Raw genomic sequence first — 21471 nt, forward strand, 5'->3', positions numbered from 1 at the left:
GAATTCTGGTTTTGTTGGATTTATAATTATAAAACTAAAATTAATCATACAATTTTTATAGTGGCTAGTTGCGTTTGTTTTATGTTTTCAATTAAGACATTACTCAATACAGTTTTTATAGTGTTCTTTCAAAAAGATGTTCTCTCCTTTAAATGATTGTCGTATTGCTCTTTGTGGTAGGATATTACTAATATAAAGAAAGTTATCATTCTTCCTACACATGTGAACACTAAACTACGAGGTAACTTTTATTACTTTTATTATTATGTATATAATAGCTAATATACATTGTTGATTATGGAAACCTGTACCCGAGCCTCCAGGACCAAATCCCTTCGTTCTAACCAATAAATCAACCGCTTGAACAGTACAGTGGTACGCCTTAAGCAAACTACCACATAGTTGTATGAAATGACCAAACAAATCGATGTTGCATAACAACCTGTCTAGACATTTAAACTATTCAAAACCATAACTACCGACTTCCATTCAAGGTATGGACTACTTGTTGCCCCTGATTGTCTGTCTAGTTGTTATGCACAATTGGCTTTATGTAACAGCAGATGCATCGCTCACTGCTTGGTATTCCGGCGCCATCGCACTAATGAAGACGCTGGAAGTCGGGGCTAATTTCAGTTGAGAGTTGAAGCTCATTATCGTGTTTCTACTTGACTCTTTACACGTGTCGCCGTGTTTCAACGCTACTTGAGGGGCTGAACACGTCGGCGTGTGGTAACAATACGGTTAACACGGTTTGAAGTCTGAGAAATCCATGTGAACAAACTCATTGGTGATGCTTAGCGGTAAAATAGTGAAGGTCCACAGTATTTGTGAATGTTAACAACCTTAACGATAAACTCTATTAGAACTGTTTGTGTAATTAACAAAGTGTTAACGGATAAAAGGAGACTCGGTTTCATAAACTTGACGATAAATTGCGTATTCTAATTAGATTTTTGTAATGATTAATTTTGACATTCTTTGAGTAATTTCTGCCTCGACCCTCGTCCTATTCAGAGTTATTGGTTTTTAAAATAATATAATTCCTCAACGTTAGATACAGACACTGGCAGACGTTTCATTACCGTGTGAAAGTTATTGCCAGTTTAACAAAAAAAAACGACATAATTTAATTGAACCACTGACAAAGCGTTTTCCTTATTTTACTCTGGCCAATATTCTTTCCAAATTGGAAAGACGTCCTATGCGAACTAAAAGGGGGGAAAGTAACACTTTCAGTACAGTACAGTATCACACTCTATGCAGTATGCATATATGCTATCATAGAGTGCGGTAGTGTTCTAATAAAGTTATATTTTCCTTTACTAGAATGAGTTTAAGCTCAATCAACTTCTTTGTGTTTAAAGAAACACGTTTTTATAGCTGCACCATGTAGGTGGGTTTATTCAGTACTCAAATTCAATGTTACCACTAAATAAACATCTTGAACGAGCCAAGGCTTACAAACATCTGGGAAAGCATTAGTATTTTCAAACAAGCAGGTACTGTAGTAATGTTCAACTTGTTAAGGACATTTCGTAAAGTCTCGTTATATGTTTTGCAATCATAATTCAAAGTAGCCAGAGTTTTAAGCGTTCCTCGCCCGTGAAAGTAAAGGTTTCACCTGCAAAAAACTCGCCGCGACTACAAAGTCCAACTCAGTAATTCTTTATGGGTCGTTTTAAATCAAATCTCATTATTGAAGGCGGGAAAAAGTGAAAAGATTTCTCCAGTAACACAGGATGACTTTGGCGGTCGTCGAAACGAATTTATGATGGTACTAAATAATGCTGATTTTAACAGTCTTTTTGTTTAACTTCACGGTAAAAGTTAGTCTGAAATGTTTTGCATTAGTAGAAATGACTCGTGTGTTTCCCCAATTATAGTTGACATCTACTGTAAACAACATAGTCAACTGATACAGCACAAGAGTAGTAGTTTTTTTATCATTCGAAAACTCGTATTCGTGCCCTATTGATTTCCCTCCTCAGTAGTGCAATTACCCAAACGTTTGAACAAGGATTGAATGTTATAGTTTTTTTGCATAATCAAGAACAATTTGCACAATATTTGATCCTCGTGTTAACAGTTAGCGCAAATATAATTTGATCACCAGCAACGCTCTTGGCTTTTGCACAAGCGATGTAGTTGTACTAGCTGCATACATTGGATTTAAAACAATATTTTCCTTCGATGTACATACAGCTTCTTTAGAAGGGTTTTGCAAGATCAGCTCGATGAAAATGCTCAACTTTTGGAGCTGGCATTACGCAACGAAACTCTCTGTAGGTTTATGCTTTTCTCTGATTAGTTCTTCCTCATACTTGTATTTGCATGAGCTAGTTGTAGTAGCCTGCAGACATTGTTGATGGCTAGACCTCAATGTCTCTGACCGTGTTGGGACTTTATTAGCACTTTGATGACGGAGTTGCCGTGAAGGACTGCATTGATTGGTCGTAATTCTAAACAGGGAAGTCTAAACTGTGATCCGCCATTGCTTTGTTACATTTGTAACGTTGCGACCGTTGAAATAGAGAATCGTGATTTTTTTCTAGAGTAAAATGAGTTTTATGCATGCCTTCAAACTTTCAGATACTTGAAAATAACATTTCTTGGTTATTTGGATAAAGGAGTTCATCAATACTTAATTTTGAGAGTCTATTGTTTTATTTAGTACTAGCTGTAACCCGCGGGCTTTGCCCCGTTTAACTTCTTAATTTTCAAGATTATCTAGTTCGCATGGCTCAATCACGTCCTGGTTGAAGATTGTTCGCTACGCTCACTCACCTTTAGATTGGAGCTCGTTCGCTACGCTCACTCACCTTCAGGTTAGCTCGTTCGCTACGCTAACTCACCTCTAGGTTGAAGTTCGTTCGCTACGCTCACTCACCTTTTGGTTGCAAATTAGCTGTTGTCATAAATGTAAAAGAAATAATAGTGCTGCACCCTGTTGGTAATCCTTGTAACTTTAATGCTATTGAACATCATAGAACAGAACCAACTTGTTTAATTGAAACAGCTGTTAAGATTCAATAATTCCTTTCTCATAACGTTAACATGGGAAACTCCAGAGCCACTGGGGCGGAGCCCGAAAGGATTTTTGAAATAAGAATATGCCTATATGTTAATCGGGAATGTGAGCTATCATCATGCCAAATTTCAGCCCAATTCGACCAGTATTTTTCGCGTTCACTTGTCACAAACATCCAAACTTTCTCATTTATAATATTAGTAGGATAGGATTAGTAGGACTACCTGAGAACTATAGTTTGGTAGTAATGACTGCAAAAGGCAAATCTTCAAATTTGTCAATTATATATGGTTAAAATACTGTATGATATTTTTAGTATAAGTCAGACCATTTTGCTATTCTTAGTTATATATAGGCTCAAATCTATGAATACTTAAATCTACAGCTAGAAACCTCTAAATTAACTCACCTTATGTTTTTGTATTGGTAGGTTTATTGTTCGAGACATAAATTCGGTCTCTGCACACTCAAAAACAAGTTACTGAACCAACTTCTATCAATTGTATGTCCCGAGTTTTCATAATTCCTTTAATATTCATGATATTATGAATTTATATTGTCAAGGGGATCTAGATTCGTTTGTTTTCAAATTCTTCCCTATCTTTACATACAATGTGTTCTCCCAAAGACAACTCAAATCCAGCCAATTAGCCAGCATCCCAGCTGTTTGGTCACGTCACCCAGCCTCCTCAATCAGCTGATCTTGTTTGTTTGGCCGTGAAAGTGTCAGTGTCGTCTGCTAATGAATATCGCCACCCCAGCTTCAGTTTCCCTCCTGGTCGTGATCTCGGGTCACGTGTTCCCATCTCATCAGTCCGCCACTGTTTAGTCAAACAGTAACGTTCCGGTTCCCGCCGTTTTCGCGGGCCCCGCGGATTTCTCCTCGCCATTTCCGCCATCCCGGGGACTTCGACTCCCTAATGGCGATTCCTCGGCACGCACGACGTATTGCGTGTAAGTTTTCTATTCGTTAGATTCCGAAGCGATAACCGATAGGCTTTTCAGCGGATTTCTCCGTTGAAAGTAAAAATTCTCACATAGTTCCCGCCAATATTTTACCGATAATTGCGCGCGATCTTATCAGCGGTTATTTACAGTGGCTCGTGTCTATTGGGGAATTTACGATTGTATGCGGGGTTTCGTTTGCCAGTTAAAATTGGCAATGCAATATTTATATGTCTTAATTAGGCAAGAAGATTTAATTTCGAAAGCCCATTCAAGAGAGCTAAAATATAGGTAGAAAGCTCTCCATCCACACTTTTGACCAACGCTTTAAACTCGGAGAATTTAGAACCCAGCTGCTAAAATTACTAATGCTATTAGTTATTCCCAAATCATATTTTTAGTAAATTTTATAAACACAAACAACTCCTTTACACACAGTATTTTCTGATCTTAATTGAGGATCCTGCCTCATGAGGCAATGTCTAAGTAATCTTTAACCCGCTGCGTGTTGCTGTGACAGACAGATAGTAGATGTCATATATCCTTTTGCACTAACCAATAATTAACTTGGTAAAAGCATTAGTCAAAGTCATTGAAGAATAACACGAATTTGATCCCCAAAACCATTAAGCTACTTTGTAAGGTAACAGCTCTAAATCATCTCTAAAATACTACACAACTGGCGTGGACAATAACAAGAAATCCTTAAAGATTATACTATCTCAAATCCACTTCAATTTTATGCTTAGTAGTGTCTTCTAACCGTTCAACCGACTGAGCCATAATCATTTCTATTACCTCGGCAAATTGCAGGCAGCAAAAAGCCTCGTTTGCAGCGCCAAGGATCTTTATTGTCGACAAACCTTGAACCTGAGCCTGCGTTGCAGTAGAACTGTTCAACTGTTGTAGAGGATGATAAGTCTCGGATCGATTTCCCTTTCGTTCCGTCCATCAGACACGGTGGACAGACGACAGACGACAGGTGACGTAGTGGTCCTGACTGGTCGACGCACTGCATTGGATCACTCGCATGCACTAAACTGAACTACTGCTGTAACTGTCGTTGGGTCTCAGTGCACCTTTGGAAAATTTACTGCAAAGTAAACTACGGAGAAATTACGTTATAGGTTAGGGCAAAACTTTTACTATTATACTTGAAAACGTCTAATTCATCATTACTTTTAAGTTTTCTTTTTGGTTTTTTTTTACAAATTAGCCATATTTAATGAAGACATTTTTGTTTTAAAACGTTTATATTTGTCTAAAACTACGTTTATTCGAATTTACGACGAATTTACACTTTTTCCTTGATGAATATAACAATAATTAATGTTCAGTTACGGACATTTTTAAGGTGTTAGGATGGTGGTAGATAATTGTCAAAACTGGTTTAAACTATCCTTTAACGGCTAAATCCCTACCTAGCAATATAGTAGGCCATTTTTTCCCCATAATTTTGCATTTCTCTAGTGATTTAGTTTAATAAAAAATATTACACGAAAAATGATACCTCTGTTCATTTACTATATATGAATAATCAAGAATACACCTTATAAAGATAATGCATTTTCTGAATAAGAATGGCTTCAGTGACACAGCTTCTACAATGTTAACCTATTACACATGTGTCTCATTGGTCGCATAGTAACGATGGTTTATCCTCTAGCTCGCATAACTATGTATTTATCCACGAGAAAAACTTTAAATGGTTAAAACCTCACTAGTTGTCACGTTTTATGACCACGGAAGTTAATAAATGATTATATAAAACCCAAGGCCCTTTGTAAACACGTGTAACTGCAACCGTGCATAACTATTACAGTCGCTATAACCGTTACAATGTATTCGCCCACCAACATTGTAACTTCTTATCAATCGCCCAGAGGCCACTGCGACTAACACGGTCAGATAATTGAAACCGATGCAACCCAGATTCTAGAGATTGTGCGGAATTAAGTCATTACTCGCAATAATTTAGTGACGATATAATCTGCGCAGAATGCCGCACGTTGTATTACATTGCGATAACCGTTATCAATTATTTACTTTCGGTTTTTACCGCGAATTATCGTTATTACACGTACCTGCGGGCGGTGCGGGTGTAGTAAGGAGCAGGACACTGTAATTTATAACGAAATCTCATTTGTTTATGGGAAATTTTGACGGAGAAATTAATCAGTGTTGAAAGTCTGTTGTGCATGGGTTATGGTGGGTTGGTAAATTTCTGAAACAACGCATTGCACTTTTATTACGGTTCTTTCCCATCTTTCAAATGCTTGTTCACGCGTTCATTATCCGCAAGAGAGTATGACCATAAGTTTTAAAACCAGCCAGTAATGTAATAGTCGATAATACTGCAGTAAAGCAGTGTAATAGTTAAATCAATGTCTTTTGTCCTGAAATCCTTGCCAATAATATGACAAGTAATTACCCCTAACATATGACGATTCAAAATCTGTCACATCTCTTATCAGTACAGATTACATCTACATACGTATTTTATACATAATTTGCCTCCAGCATTGATTTATTTACATAACATCAGGTTACTAACCTGTCGTTAATCAATCCTATATTGTTTGACAAAATGGGACTGATTAACGACAGGTTAGTAACCTCATTTACGTATCTCAATCCAGGACTGTATGAATCTTATTATACTGTAGGCAAGCTTTTTTAGCCTATAGTACCTCCATTTAACAAATCAACTGTATGTTCCAGGCCTGACAGGACGTCCAATGGCCTCACATTGGTCTGTGTCAATCTCCAACCAGAGGGTGTCCACTTGTTGGATAAGGCGTTGGTCTTTATCACAGTAAGTATCATAATTATATTACTTGTATTTTTTTTTAATTCGACTAAATATATATTTTTTAAGAGCCTATAGCAATTAAACATTGATTGGTTCTTTAGGTTCGTAGTTTTTTTTGCATATGGTATTGGATATCACAGTTTAGATAATACATTCATGTCACAAGGAAACATCGATAAATCGACAAAATTTTCACACATTTTAAACGTAAAAACATGATCTTAATGCAATTTAAATTGTTTGATTAACATTCTTTTTACACCTGATTGTGATATTTATTCATCATACAGATTTTAACAAAAATGTTGATCTTCCAATGCCTAAATTCTTTCAAATAGCCTACAATTTAACTGCCCTCAACACGTTATATTTAGACACTTCCTCACAAATTGTACATAAGCATTATTATCACAGAAAACGTACTACTATAACCCAGAATGCCAACCGCATGGTAAAAAGCATTAAGCGTTTTGAGAGAGCTTTGCCTGTCAATCCGTAGGCAGCGCCACCAGCGTTGCCATGCAATAGCATAGCAACGCTGGTGGCGCTGCCTACGGATTGACAGGCAAAGCTCTCTCAAAACACTTAATGCTTTTTACCATGCGGTTGGCATTCTGGGTTATAGTAGTACGTTTTCTGTGATTATTATAAGCTATAATTTGTATGGTGAGTTTTACTATTATATTTTTTACCTTTTTTCAGAAAACACAGAGAGTAGCTCGACTCCTAGTTTCAAATCCGGACCAGCCACCGGGTCATTCTACACTACCCCTAAGCAAAACTCAGGTTGGTAACTTCGCTACTTTTCCTATTCTTGTCAAACCGCATAATGTAAAGCATAACGAAAGCCACTTAACAAATTGTGTGGCTTATTATATTAGTGCATGGGATTTTAGTACTTGAGCTAAAGAGTGGACTATTTTTTTACTTTTGTAGTTATGTTTATTTGTATGTGTTTCAGTGCCATTCCGTCAAGGACTCCTCCGACCTCCTCCACTTCCTGCCAGAGGACCAGACACCTTCCGAGTGTGGAGGAAGAACCACCCATGATCAACTGGAGTGGGTGGAATTCTTCAAGGTAAGATCCACATCTATCTTATTGATTGCATGAATGATTTTCTTGTGCATGGTGTTGTCAGTATTATTAGAAGGGGCGAATTTGAGTAAAACATTTTGTTAATTTCTACTCTTTAGTGAATATATTCTAGGTTTACTAAGTTTGTCCACGTTCATTTAGTTATGGTTTGAGTTAGAATCTAGTTATATCTCAAACAGTAAATCCAGGGGCAACACAGGACTATTACATTGACTAGGAAAAGATCTTTTTCTAAAGTTTAAAGAGGATCTCTTAAGAGGATCACCTACACGTTTTGATACGTAATTGTTGTGAAATGTTGTAATTGTTTAAAGATGCGTGACTTCTTTTAATCACCATGAATTCATTTGCGATTAGCAAAATAATGGTACATTATTGAAAACCGATAGAATTCACTCCGTCAGTTAACTCACGTATCAACTACAGTTATTCAGATATTTCAACCAACTTTCCTATGTAACTCAACCGTAAGTACAATTTAAAACTATTAAGGACTTTGCCGCCCAACCGCGCCAAGTGTATTGACTAGAAGGCACTTGACATTATCAACAATGGAAGTGGAAGGTTACACCACAACATTGTAGTGTCATCGACCGTACAGATAATCTCAGCTGTACCCAGAAGTCAAGTTCACCAGTTCACCAGTTCACTACCGGTTTATCACTAACTGTTTACCCGGTTTATTGTTTAGCGACCAGATACGCGAGTAAACACGTCGGGTTATACATAAAGACGGGTCTATTTAGATATAACGCGGCGATATTGAGAGTACTTAATATGCTGTACGGGAATTGCTGCACTTGGATTTTATAGTGTGGCCACGCCTGCTGCAGCTCTGGGCAGTTTAAAGAATTACGAAGTGTTCATAATTAAATTGGTTTCAAGCTTCGCATAATCTCGCGATCGTTTAACACGGATATAGTTAATAGTCGTCCTAGTTCTACCGGGATGTGTGCTTGGCTAACAGTATTTTATTAGTTTGCTCAATAACGTACATTGTAGGCTAATTTGAATTGAAGAGTTTTTTGTACAGTTAATGAGCTGTATTCTATACGTCGCAAGTTAAACTACGACTTGAAAAAAACTGTCTGCTTTTAGATTTTCGGGTTTCTTAAAAATAGTTGAGGATGAGGCTCGAGTAATGCTTTAACCAGTTATGTTGGTTTACTTTAGTAAAGCGTCAAGATTCCCCTTGCTATTTATTCCCTACTAGCATACACAACACTGAGATTATTTTAGCCAATTGGTTATCGATATCAATATCAGATTAACACTTTATGGCTGTGCCTTCTTCATACTAATCTGAATTTTGTTAAATTATTATTCGCAGATTTAAATACAGACTAATCTTGAATTAAACAAAGCCTCGTGACGCACTGCTGTATTACAATGCAGAAATAATCCGTATGCCGAAATTCGCCCATTTGCCAAGGCACGCGAGCGGGCAAGGGTCATATCAGTAGGTCAAAGCCCTCCACCGTCACTCAAACTACACCACTCGTACCGCTTTTGTTGTCGGCTCGATCATATGGTGCGATAACTATATTTTGGGTTGTGTAATCGTGCCTCTTGTCAACTATCGTATTTTAACCTGAAGTGGAAAATACGCTTGATGTATATGTTGTTGGTATGGAGGGAGATTGAATTGCTTCAACTACAGTCACCCGGTTCAGGTAAACTGTTTGGGATGTGGAATTACAAATTACGGTTTTACATGTACATAATGATTTTCGATACGTGAGCGAAGTAAAAGAAATACGGCAACGAATCTGCAATTAATTTCTCACTGGTTACCAAACCGTTCCAGACTCTGAGGAAATTCGCAATCACGAAGAAAGGGTCGAAAGGTCCGACGTCACGTGACGCGGTGACGTCACTCGGCGTCTACCACGTGACACGATGACGTCACGCAACGTAATCGGCAGCCCCGACCTTGTACACGGGCGGGAAAGTGATGAAAGTGTAGCAGAGGAGTAGAGCACCGACCGAACCGTTCTCACGCCATGGTAAACACCAGCCCACTTGGCCTACAAATGGCAAATGGCAGTCGTCACTACAACCGCCGCACCGCCTGAGAAAGTGAAATTATGCTGAAATGCTCACTCACTGAGCCATCGTTCGGCAAATTTTGACTCAACTGAGCTGGTGAATAGATGGGTAGCTGAGTGGTTACAGAAGGGACTTCACTTAGAGAGGATAGTCGGTTCAAATTGGAGACTGAGTAAATATTCATTAGTTGTCTGTAGCAATAGCTAGCTGTTGTTTGTCTTTGGACTATTAATAAATTATCAGTGATGTCCTTGGCTAAAGGAACAGCAAGCTTGATAAGAAACAAAGCTAAACAAAGCATCTCAATATTACTTATTTTAGGAAAAAATTCCCCCAGTTTCGATACCACATAAATTTTAATGTAGTAAAGGTACAGAATTTTTTAACGTAAAACTGATGGTAATATTGTTGGCATGAGCTGTAAACGACGTGACATCAAGTGTGCATTACATGTTTACATGTAGTTGATTATCTGTTGTTTACATGTACATGTTTTTAACTAGGACCATTGTTAGTTTTTTTTCTACTCAGAACATATGTTTTGCAGAGTAGCCAATTTTGTAATGTAAACAAGTTAACTGTTTTAATTGCATTGTGTCATACATCCCTCTTTTCCCCACAGGAGCTGGAGCCGTTTGTGAGCAGCTGTCAGGCTTGCGGACGGCGTCTGGTGGGTGTTATGTCGGACGTCCGTAGTGCCGTGGACGGCACGATGAGTCGTCGGCAGCTCAGCAGTCAGCACCGCACGATGAGCAGAGTGCTGCACGACAACGAGCTGCAGCGGCTCAGGAGAGACGGACAGACCACACTGGCAGCTCTGGAGGACCGCGCTCAGTGGCTGCCGGACAGCGAGGATGTTAGGTGAGGGGAAAAGTTCGTGGTGTAAATAATCTCTATGTTGTGCGGAACTGTAAACGTGAAAAGTTGTATTTGTACCAACAAACTCATGTTAGTTTTGTCAGAACGTCTTCATTCAGAGTCACGGTGTCATTGTTCAAGCAGTTTAAGAGGAATGATTAGCAAGAAATCACTAGGTCGTGTGAAGCTGCATTTGGCACAACACAATTTCTTTCTCGACTTCTCAAAGTAGTAGGCCTAGGCTGGCCTAACAGTTGGGCAGATAATCTATGTTTCGTTGCTGACGTTTCTCTAAAAGGGCAAGAATCACCTTTATTTGCTGGATCGCCGAGGGACTCCACTTACCTTTAGATGCCGAACTCAGGGACGCGCTTCCGTTGTATTTTGAGACGTCGCCATTTAAGTTAGCGTCTGAAACTCGGTAAAAACTTTATAAGCCTGATTATCAGAGACGACTCGTCTAAAAACTACCTCTTTTCTAGGCTGGGAGTTGAGCGAGCAGAAAGATTGTTCTCTGAGGTGGACCGAGCCGCCAAGCGACTCGATGAGTTGAGTGACAAACGCCGGGAGAAACTGCGGGAGTTGGTCAAGATGAGAGCACTTGAAGACGAGACATCACAGGTAAGTCTGTCACAGAACTGCATGCCAATTTGTGTTTGCAAATTTCCCACTTTATAGGGTAAATCTTAATGATGTGCAACTATTCAAATCACGTGGATTTCACCAACAAGAAAAAAAATTACTTTTGCGTCGATTCAGGTTCAAAATCTACCCCACATGACCAAGGAAGAATAATGTAATTAAGGAACCTACGACTTCTTGGAACGTGTATATATGTTTAGGTATGTTTTACAGTTACACGACAATAATATTATGAAGGGAAAATCCAAAATAATCTAACAATAGTACAGTAAAAGTAAATGTTATAAAAGTAATTTGTTTTGAATTTTGCCGTGTTTTTTAGTTTTACTGATCTATCTTTCTTACGTATTTTTCTGTGAGTGCCTATTAATAGTGTTTCATGCATGGTTTGCATTTTTCGAACCGGCTTTAATGTTTTTTGTTGACATGGGAAGATTTCCTTAATTTTTTTGTTTAAGTTAGTAGAACATGTATTTTTTACGAATCTGAAATGAAATTATTAATGACAGCGTCCTTTAATACGATCTGACTCAAACTTTTTCACAGTTTCTTTTGGCTGTCTGGTTCTTCATTACTTTAATAAAAAAACATCAACTCTAGTATTCGATTTTTAATTCCCCATCGTTCACCATCGCCAATATTGCCCCAGAATGGCCATCCGACCGGCTTGACGGCCAGATCGGGCCAGAAGTTGGCCAACACCGACCACTGCTGTCATCTTTATCTGTACCGGATGACAACATTGACAGCGCTGTATCTGTCATAACCTCTGCTACTAATTGTAGCCTTGTCACAGATTAGTTGACATCCCTTCAGATAGATGGTTCCCTCACTCAGCTCTCAAGTCTAAATTGGAAACAGAGAAATGTTTGTGTTCGCTTTTGTCTCGCCCATTCAAAACAGGAACCGGGTGACAGGACAAGTGAAACAACGCGACTCATGATATCGGGTGTTGTCTAAATATTTTTAGATTGAGTATCTGATTCGTAATCGTCTCTTTTAGTTTTATTCATAGTGTGCGATGGCGGGCATTTTAAGTATTTTTATTGCATGGATATTAAAAATAACGTGAGCGCCAAATAAATGATGTAACTGAAGCAAGGAACTGCCATGGTCGTGTTTATACTGTATACAAATCATTAATTAATTTACACGTTTCGCTCGTCAAAGATCGTAAAAAAATTCAACTAATCTTCTCACGGCAGCCATTAACTCACAAAACCAATTCTATAAAAGTCATTAAATGAGTAGTGGTAAAGTGGTGTAATTGTTATCTCTGCTAATGTACTTCTTTTCTTTAGACAAATTGTACAACAATAAATTTCAATGGGAAATGGGATACTTACCGATGTTCTATCTTTTACCGCTTTTACCATTTTCGAGATATCAGCGTTTTCACGCATAGCGCTCCCCGCCATGTTTGCCCCCTTCCCCCCACCTTATCGACCACTTTTGAAATAGGCGACATACGTAATTTTGATCACCACAGTCCATATTACAATAATCAGCAATAATATTGCGTACTACTTTCATGCATGCTCAAACCCCCTCAGCTCCTGGACTATAACTTACTAATTTTATACTATCCTGTACAACCTAACTGGATTACAAAAGCATAATTTGGCCGTTTGTAATTTTAAACTTAGTATCCAGCAGGTTAACAATATGAACTATTTATTGTCTCAAAGGTGACATTTCACATGATCAAATATTACTTATACAATTTAATAATCATAAATTCTATTTAAATAACAATATTTATCCATACGTTTTTTGTTCACATACATAATAAAGACAACACCCGAACGTACCCTACAATCTTAATAGATCACTCATTCGAACACAATGTCATAATGCGATTATGTTGTCAGACCACAACAGAGATAAAACTGAGGTGGCCGACTCTTTGAAAGCCGTTCAAACCGGCCCAGTGGGGACCAAAACATTATAATACACAAATCAACTCATGAATAACCGATTAGGCTTGTTGAGTCGTTTGTTTAGTGACATGCAACCCTGGTCTTTGGACAAGGGTTACAGGAAGGGAAGGAAGGGCCACCCAACAAGTCCTCCGCCCTTCTGGACCCCTCCAGGACTTCATTATAGGGCCACACGGTTAAATTTAGCTATAGTGGGGCCATGAACAGATATAATGTGGTAGAAAACGTGCCTATGGTTTTTACAATTCAGTGGCTTTAGGTAAATCAGTGGGTTGTGCAATTTTTAACCATGCATTTTTTTTCAAGAAGGTTTTTGTTTTTTGTTCAACATACAAAATGGTTCATACTTCGTTCTTAAAAAGATTGGGAAATCGTTAATCACGTATCCTACGTTTGAAAGTTAACTAGAAAAGACAAAAAATATTGTATTTCACAATAATTAAAAGAATTCCTATTTACTATCACGTAAAATATTTAGTATTTTGTCTAAAAAACACATTAACACGCTTATGTTCCTGGACCAAATTTTTCTCATAATCAGATGTGGATTAACAACTTTTTATCGGCATTGATTTAAAGTGGCAAACAGTTAAACCTACGAAATGTTTGTTTCCCAAACCAAAAATGCCTCACGAGACGTTAATCGAAGATCAAGTAGTGAACACCAAATACATCATTACTTCTGAAACTTGTTTAATCAATGTCTACTTCAAGAAGATTAATTAAGATGTAATCAAAACATCAATAAGACGTCATTCACATCGTTTCAGGACAAACATCCGACGCATTCCACAAGAAGAAAGCCTCGACCCAGTCAAACTTCTCTAATTGAATAGTTCAATCTTCTCCTCGCTGTCGGTCGTTTTGACATTTCACGCGGCTATTCTACTTGTTTATGACACTTTCTACATTTCCCGGCTATTCTACATAGGCTTCGACCTCTTTTGGGTCTTTCCTTACATCCTCTCACATGATTGATTGTCTTGTCTCGCCTTTTTAGGATGTTCCAGGTATAGTGTTCTCCTACGACGCTTGACTTCTTCGCCGTTGTGTTTATTGAACATCAAGACGTTTCTATGGTCACGATGCTCAATGTAATTGCCTTTTACAAATCATAGACTTGAGTAGTTTTCTACTTTCCAAATTTCTTTATGATTTTTGTAACATATCTACAACCTCCTTGACATCGAACGAAACCTCATGGATCATAGATTGATTACCCTAAAATGAAAACGAATGATGAGTATGCTGTATTTTTGTTACCTTAGTAATGCAGTTTGTGTTCTCTTCCAGCGTCCTTATGAGAAATTGGAAGGTTCTTTCATTTATCTGTGAATATTTGGATACATAATCAATTATAGTTTGTCACTAAGCTATTGTTTAACTTATTATGCTTCATCCCAGAAATCCAGCATTGAATGGAACAAAAAAGGTGTGGATCGGTAACTACCTTAAAGGTAACCAAGTAAAAAAATATAATTAGAGACTGGTAGTTATATCACTGGTCACTTATTTATGGTCAAATTCCATATTGTTCCAGTATTCGGCCCGATACAGGTGGAGTGGCCGGTAGATAATCGGCACGGCACCGCACTCTCAAGGACGTCCGGTTGTCTCTAATCAGCCGAGAGAGTGAGTCATTGCGCCAATTGTGCGAGAGAAGGTCTCAGTCTGCCCGCTGCCGGTCAATCGCTTTCTTCATTAACAAACTAGCTCGCGAATCTTGGCTGCGAATTGAATTGACCTCTTTCATCATATTACTTGCATTTTGACAGTAAATTTTTGACTAGCGAACTTTTGACCATATAAACATTTAACTGTTTGACAATTTTGCCACCCACCGCTATCTATCATGGGAGAAAGGATAAGTAATGTAATTCCATGAACTTAAATGCCGAACCATGGTGTGTCTACTCGTATCGTTCTGTTAGGAAAATATTGTGATCAGTACTCCATTATTAGCACTCAAAATAATTCTTTTTACATGATTACGAGCTAGATAACGATCACTTTGAATCCACTTCATATTATGAATTATCGATATTTTCTGAGTTCTGTTCAATTCTCAAGCAGTACCGAACCTACAGCTAGATGAAAATAGTTAATTGTCAAATTAAAAAAGACCGAAAACTCTTTGAGTTTTTTTCAGCCAATTAAATAAACCTACGTTACCGTATGACTTTTTAAACTTTGAACAGCCGTTGAAAAATACTTGATTTTTACAAATTCCTACAGCTGTTTTCGCCCAATTTCACCCGCAATCGCTTAGGTAAGAGTTGACTAAGCACGCGTACAGGAAATAGCGAAATAAGTCGGGAATAATTTCCAGCAGCACAATACAAAGACAGCAACATACCGCTAATTACAAGCTGTATAATCACACGTCTGCACGCACGTAGTAGTCGAACTCTACTGGCAGATTTCTCCTATCTCGGACTTTTCAATCCTCCCCATCAAGATAAATGATTTTCTGTCTGGGTGAAATGCATTGATTTCCTCGTGGCGTTTGCTTTTGTTTGTAGTGTACTTGTAGTTAATACTCCTCTGAAATTGTTTTTAAATACTTTAAAGTTGTATCTTTTTCCAAATTACCTTCTTCAAACACAGTTATAACCTTGATAGAGTAGATTTCCGGAAGCGTATTGTTAACAATGATTCTACATAAATTGGTGAGTCGGTGGCTCAGTTGGTAGCGTCACGGACTTCAGGCCCAAGTCTTTAAGCACGGTTTAACCTTGATAGAGTAGAATTCGGAAAGCACATTGTTAACAATGATTCTACATAAATTCAGAAAGGCAAAACTATATCTGTCAACGCATCTAATAGACAATTTTGATAAGATCTGTTTAGCTTTGTTACTAAGATATGTTTTACTCTAGGCGCGGCCATGTTTCTAATTTTAAGTTCTTTAGTTTAGTATATTCAACTTCATTGAACATGGTAGTTAATTTGCAACAAAACAAAATATAAGAAAAAAAGCTCGACACAACCAGTAGGTATAGGCAGCAAACGTTCTTTTAAACATCGAAGGACATCCTCGCATTACAAACCTCAGAACGTTTCTGGATTTGAATTATTCCGCCTGCAGACTTGATGTAAACTTGAGACTTTATAATCGAATTCTCCCAGGCGCCAACGACCTTGGCGAGAAGGAATGCCGTAGGTGTTTCCGGCGATTAAACCTAGACCTTCAGTCGAGCTGTAGTGTAGCTGTGCAAGCTAATGATTCATTCAGCAAATTGTGCTATAAATTCAATTACTGTACAACTCGGCAGTTCATTGATTCGGTGGAGAAACAATCTCGCGCACGTTTCCAGTTGTTTGAAATCAAACAGTTTAGATGATGTTAAAATTTTACGGATATTTTGAGTTGTTGGATTTTGAAATATGTCCGGCGAAGAGTTTTTTTTCTCAACGATTTGAGCGTGATAAGAGTTTAAAACTGTTTGCATATACACCGTGCTTGCTGTTCTGCTCCAGTGCTTTTAATCAAGTTCACACTGCTTTATTCGGTTTCTAGGGTCGTTCTAACTCACGTGCAATGCTAGTAAAGGGCAGTTATTCCCTGAGTGACTCATGGTCTGAATTGCAGTCTTGCAGTTCATTGAATTGATTGATGGGACCTGCCCCTTAGGAGTTGCATCAAATCGTCAGTATGAAACCAGTTTGGCCTCTCAAGGGAGTTGCATGTCACCTTTTGCAAAATGAAAACGCAAATATTACGTTTTCTGGAGGTTAAAGTCACTCATTATAACAATTTAAATGTTTCGTAAATAAAATTGTCACACCGTCTTAAAGTTAAAACTCTAACCAATTAGGAAATTCCACTCAGCACTTGCAGACATCTGTCTAGCTATCTAGTCGATAGCTATATTTTATCCCGACTATTCCAGCATTCCTTGTGGGTGGTGATAACGAGCGTACGTTCCTAGACCATAACTCCGTGCAGGGTGTGTACGGAACAGGTTTAAACGAAGCCTTGACTACGCGATCCTTTCCCCAGGGTGGCTGTCGCAATCTAAAGTCCGAACCTTTGCAACAGCTGTCGCTGTAAATGCTCTTCTAATTTATTGTGTAATAAACACAATGACGAGAGATAGAGGTATCGTCGGTGTGATCGAGTGGGCTGTGGGCTGGTCTCACGATCGTGGCATTTGCCTTGCGATGGATGTAGAGTGACCTGGGACCTGGGACCGGGGCACGGGTTGGGCAAGGTCCGTGGGACTGTGGGGACCGAGTTGGGTGTGGATGTGGAGTAATTGGCTGGCAAGGACAACTAACTAGGAAATAAAATCTTTGGGATAATTTACCTTCAATTATAGATAGGGGTTTAAATTGATCACAACCTTCGAGAGTAAATTCTAGGAGATTCTCTTCCCTACTTCTTTATGCTTCAAGACCCTAAACCACGGGGATTAATACCACCTTCTTTTTTCCTGTTTCCGCTGATTAAGAATCATAGTTCTAGTTCATGCATTGGATCACTCGATTTCAATGAGAATATTATCTTAAACAAAGACATGTGAAGTCTTTAACTCGTGGTACATTCTTGGAGTCGCAAGTTAAGCAAATATTAAATATTAAGCCTATCAACTTGGATTTTTGTATATGTGTGATGCCTTGTGTAGCAAATTAATCACTAGGACAATCTGATTCCTCAACCAAAATAATAATGTTAAGGCCAATTCAGTATCAATTAAAAATGCATAAACACCATTCTCCACTGTGCACTGACGATATTCTTGGCTTACAGTCAATCCAGTGATCAATCATTGATTGCCTTATATTAAATCATCATCATTTGGTTTTAAAATGTGTCGATCGCACTTGTTACCCCATTCATCACCATTACCATCCATTGAGTCCCATTAAAGCCTCTTCAGAGCAACACATTTAGGAAAGCTAATGAGCGTTTATTAAATCTTTGTTTCGAAAGCTCCTCATGAGAAGCACCGGTAGCGCTCACGCCACTGTCAAATTGGCCGACGGTGGGTGGCCGGAGCGGCCCCAATTATTATAATGTATTCCAACGGACGGATCAAGTTCAGAGGCTGCCGCCCCGACCCCTGAGGATTTTTGTAGGGCACTTGAGATGATTAAGATGAAATCCATCCTCCACTGATTACAATGAAAGTGAAATCGTAAGATGCTTCGTCATGCCAACTTAACCGGATGAGTGTCTCAAGCTTGTAGCAGGAGAGCTGTTAAAGTGATTCAGCTATCAAATGACGCTCAAGCTTTTAGGAATGAAAGTTCATCACTTTTCTAGAAATCTGTAACGTAACTCGCTTCTACACCATTCGCAAAAATGTTTATTAAAAGAAAATTGAGATTTTCGATGGTTTCGTACTCCAAATCATTTATTTTCTCCACAAGAATCCGTATTTTAACATCTATAGTAAATATTTCTGTGTCGTAACTTTTCTGTGTAATGACACTGATTGCGTAGTTTTGTACGAGCTAATAGGTTTTACGATTTAATCCAAGTGGCGGTATTTCAAGTGGGGTCTACGGACCAATCAGAATCGGTGAAACGTCACGATTCCGCCCAATGATAGTTCTATCACAGCGCCACTCTAGCTTCTGTTCTCACAGTCTAGTAAATGGGCCAGTTATGGTAATGCGGAGCCACTAAACGTTAGCGGTCACGCAAACAGCTTGGAAATCGATGACGACCTTGTCTTTACCGAGAATGTGGTAAAACTATGACAAATTCAGCTCACGTCAATAACTCGGACATGCGTTGAGGAAGCGCTTGTGGTGTTTGACGGGATTTAGATTTTTGATAAATATGTAAGTCAAGAAGTTTAGACCTATGGTTTGGATTGAATATTGTGAATAGTAAACTTAATAACCCAAACTCACAGTCCTGATTAGTAACTGAAAAATTCGGAAGAAGATTCCTCTTTTAGGAAGATTTCATCTTTATTTTTTAATGTGAAATCAAAGGATGACCACTCAAAACCCGTCAAAACCTCACCAAATTGATCGTTATTATCGGTAATTATCTGAAACACCAAGAATGCGCATCAATATAGTCAACATACACAACAATTACGAATTACTTAATTTACCTTCTAGTTTCCTTCAGCAAAACTTCAGATACAAATAGCAAACCAACGGTTTGCGATCACATGTGTTGAAGCCAACAACTACGCGGACAAGTGTTTCTTTTCAGCCCTGGTAGAAACAGTTAGTACATTGTCGACCCTGGTAATGAGAATGCTAATGCGACCGATCAGCATCGATGGCCTAATGAGGAGGTCGGAGGTCAGGTGACCGCTAACTCTATGGGTGGTCAACCTATCAACAGATCGTGCTGTCTCAACCGTAACAGTTTCATATTCCGAGCCATTTGCACTTTTCTGAGCCACTATGAGTACTATTTAAATAAAGAGGCACATTTTAGTAGCAGGGATAAACTCTCAGATTCAAGATGGGAAACAAAGGGGTTAATTAAAGATTTTTTTAATACGTATTATGGTGTTCCTGTATCAAAATTCTCCTGCGTAACAATCTTCTCTAAATCATAAAAGAATTAATAAGAATGAAGAAAGGTAGTTGAGGTTGTAGAAAGATCATCAGAAGAAGATATTTCAAACACAACTAGAGATTCAATTACCGAGTTAGAAATACAATATAAAGTGTGAGACTTCGAGTTTACACCAGCAACATCTCAAAGACTAGATAGTCAGCATCTTTCAACCACTCGCAAAGGATCTTCCGTTTTCAAAACAAATCCTCTAGTTCCTGATGTTTTCTTTGCTTTTATTTCCTACTCTTCCCCGGTCTTGCCTCTGTCCCCGTATCAGCATACACCCATTTCCGCATGCCTTGCAGAGCATGTTCAGCATTACCTAACCCGCCCGTACCCACACATCAGCCGTGTTGTGTACCTGTCCTCTGCGGCCACGACGTTTGTGAAAGCATCGTCTGCATCCAGTCATGTGAGCTTGGTCGTGACACATCTCATGTAACTAGTGAATTTCCCCTCAATTCTGTATTTCCAATGGAGTCCATTTTGGAGATACGTTTGAAAGCTGTCGGTGACGGTGATTTGCCCTTTTCATAATGATCGTATTTCATTGTCAATTACTTGTGCAAAATGAACGGCTCTACAATGCCGAAGGCAAGTACATACTTATTACGAGAGCACTTTATCAATTCTCTAATAGGTTTTCGGGCTGTCTTATCTAATGGAATAAGTCTAATTTCTACATCACAAACGATTAAAGAGAATCCTGTACTTACACGTTTAAAATAAACATTTTAAAATACCTACTCCAAGTAATTTATGTGGTATTGCTAGCTATAGCTGTGTACATGTAATCAATTTGCGGTATACTTTTATACAGTAAATCTTATAGTCACCCTACAACTTTCTCACTTTTCATCCTACGCGGCTAAGAGAACATATCTTCAGCCGAAGACCAGAAGTGAGATCGGCATCACATAGTTCTGCGGTGGCTTCATCTACTCGGCAACTATCTATCTATCGTAGGTGATAGTTGGCGGAATAGTTATACTTTACCGCCACAAATTACTTGATGGATCAGGTGCAGAAGTGATTGAGTGTAGAAATGCACTTTCGTTTCTGTTTCCTGTTGAGATAAATACTTTTGACTTTTACCAGTGGAGCTGTTCCTGGTAAGCCCCCAGGCTCGCGACATGCTGCGGTCAAGGTTTCATCGCCGCTAGCCTGTGCTTGACCTAAGCGACGTGCTTGCGACGAAATTGCCTATTTAGAGAACTTGAGCCAGACAACTAGATTTCTAACTGTTAAATTAAAAAACTTGTTTTTTTTCGAAATGGCTTAACTTTTCTAGAAATCACATTAATTTGCCTCATTTAACAATAGTAAAAGATTGCGCTGTAAAAAGAGTTAAAATGTTTTAATTAGAGGTTTTAATTTTGAACGAACATTTTGGATGGACATGCTGGAACCGGGCTTAGCTTGGAAAACTTTCATTTTTATCAGTAGTTAATGTTTTCTTTAAGTGCATCGTAACCTTACAAATACTTCTCATTTCTTACAGAAAATTATCACCACAAGGACAGAATCTTGAAATACACAGTAGCCTATATAAATCTTAACAAC

At 38.5% G+C, this 21471-nt stretch overlaps 1 protein-coding gene across 3 annotated transcripts in view; it reads left to right on the forward strand.

Annotated features, from left to right (window-relative positions):
* LOC128993840 (pleckstrin homology domain-containing family G member 4B-like) overlaps positions 1–21471 on the forward strand; it is a 434838-nt gene that overhangs the window by 326812 nt on the left and 86555 nt on the right. For all 3 annotated transcript variants that reach the window (XM_054417888.1, XM_054417889.1, XM_054417890.1), the window contains exons 8-12: positions 6698–6791; positions 7491–7574; positions 7750–7866; positions 10556–10794; positions 11274–11412. In XM_054417888.1, coding sequence (XP_054273863.1) covers positions 6698–6791; positions 7491–7574; positions 7750–7866; positions 10556–10794; positions 11274–11412 — 673 coding nt within the window. The remainder of the gene's footprint in view (positions 1–6697; positions 6792–7490; positions 7575–7749; positions 7867–10555; positions 10795–11273; positions 11413–21471) is intronic.

The sequence above is a fragment of the Macrosteles quadrilineatus genome, unplaced genomic scaffold (assembly GCF_028750875.1).
Source record: "Macrosteles quadrilineatus isolate MER2022 unplaced genomic scaffold, UCM_ALF_1.0 Scaffold_5__1_contigs__length_97177068, whole genome shotgun sequence".
NCBI lineage: Eukaryota > Metazoa > Arthropoda > Insecta > Hemiptera > Cicadellidae > Macrosteles > Macrosteles quadrilineatus.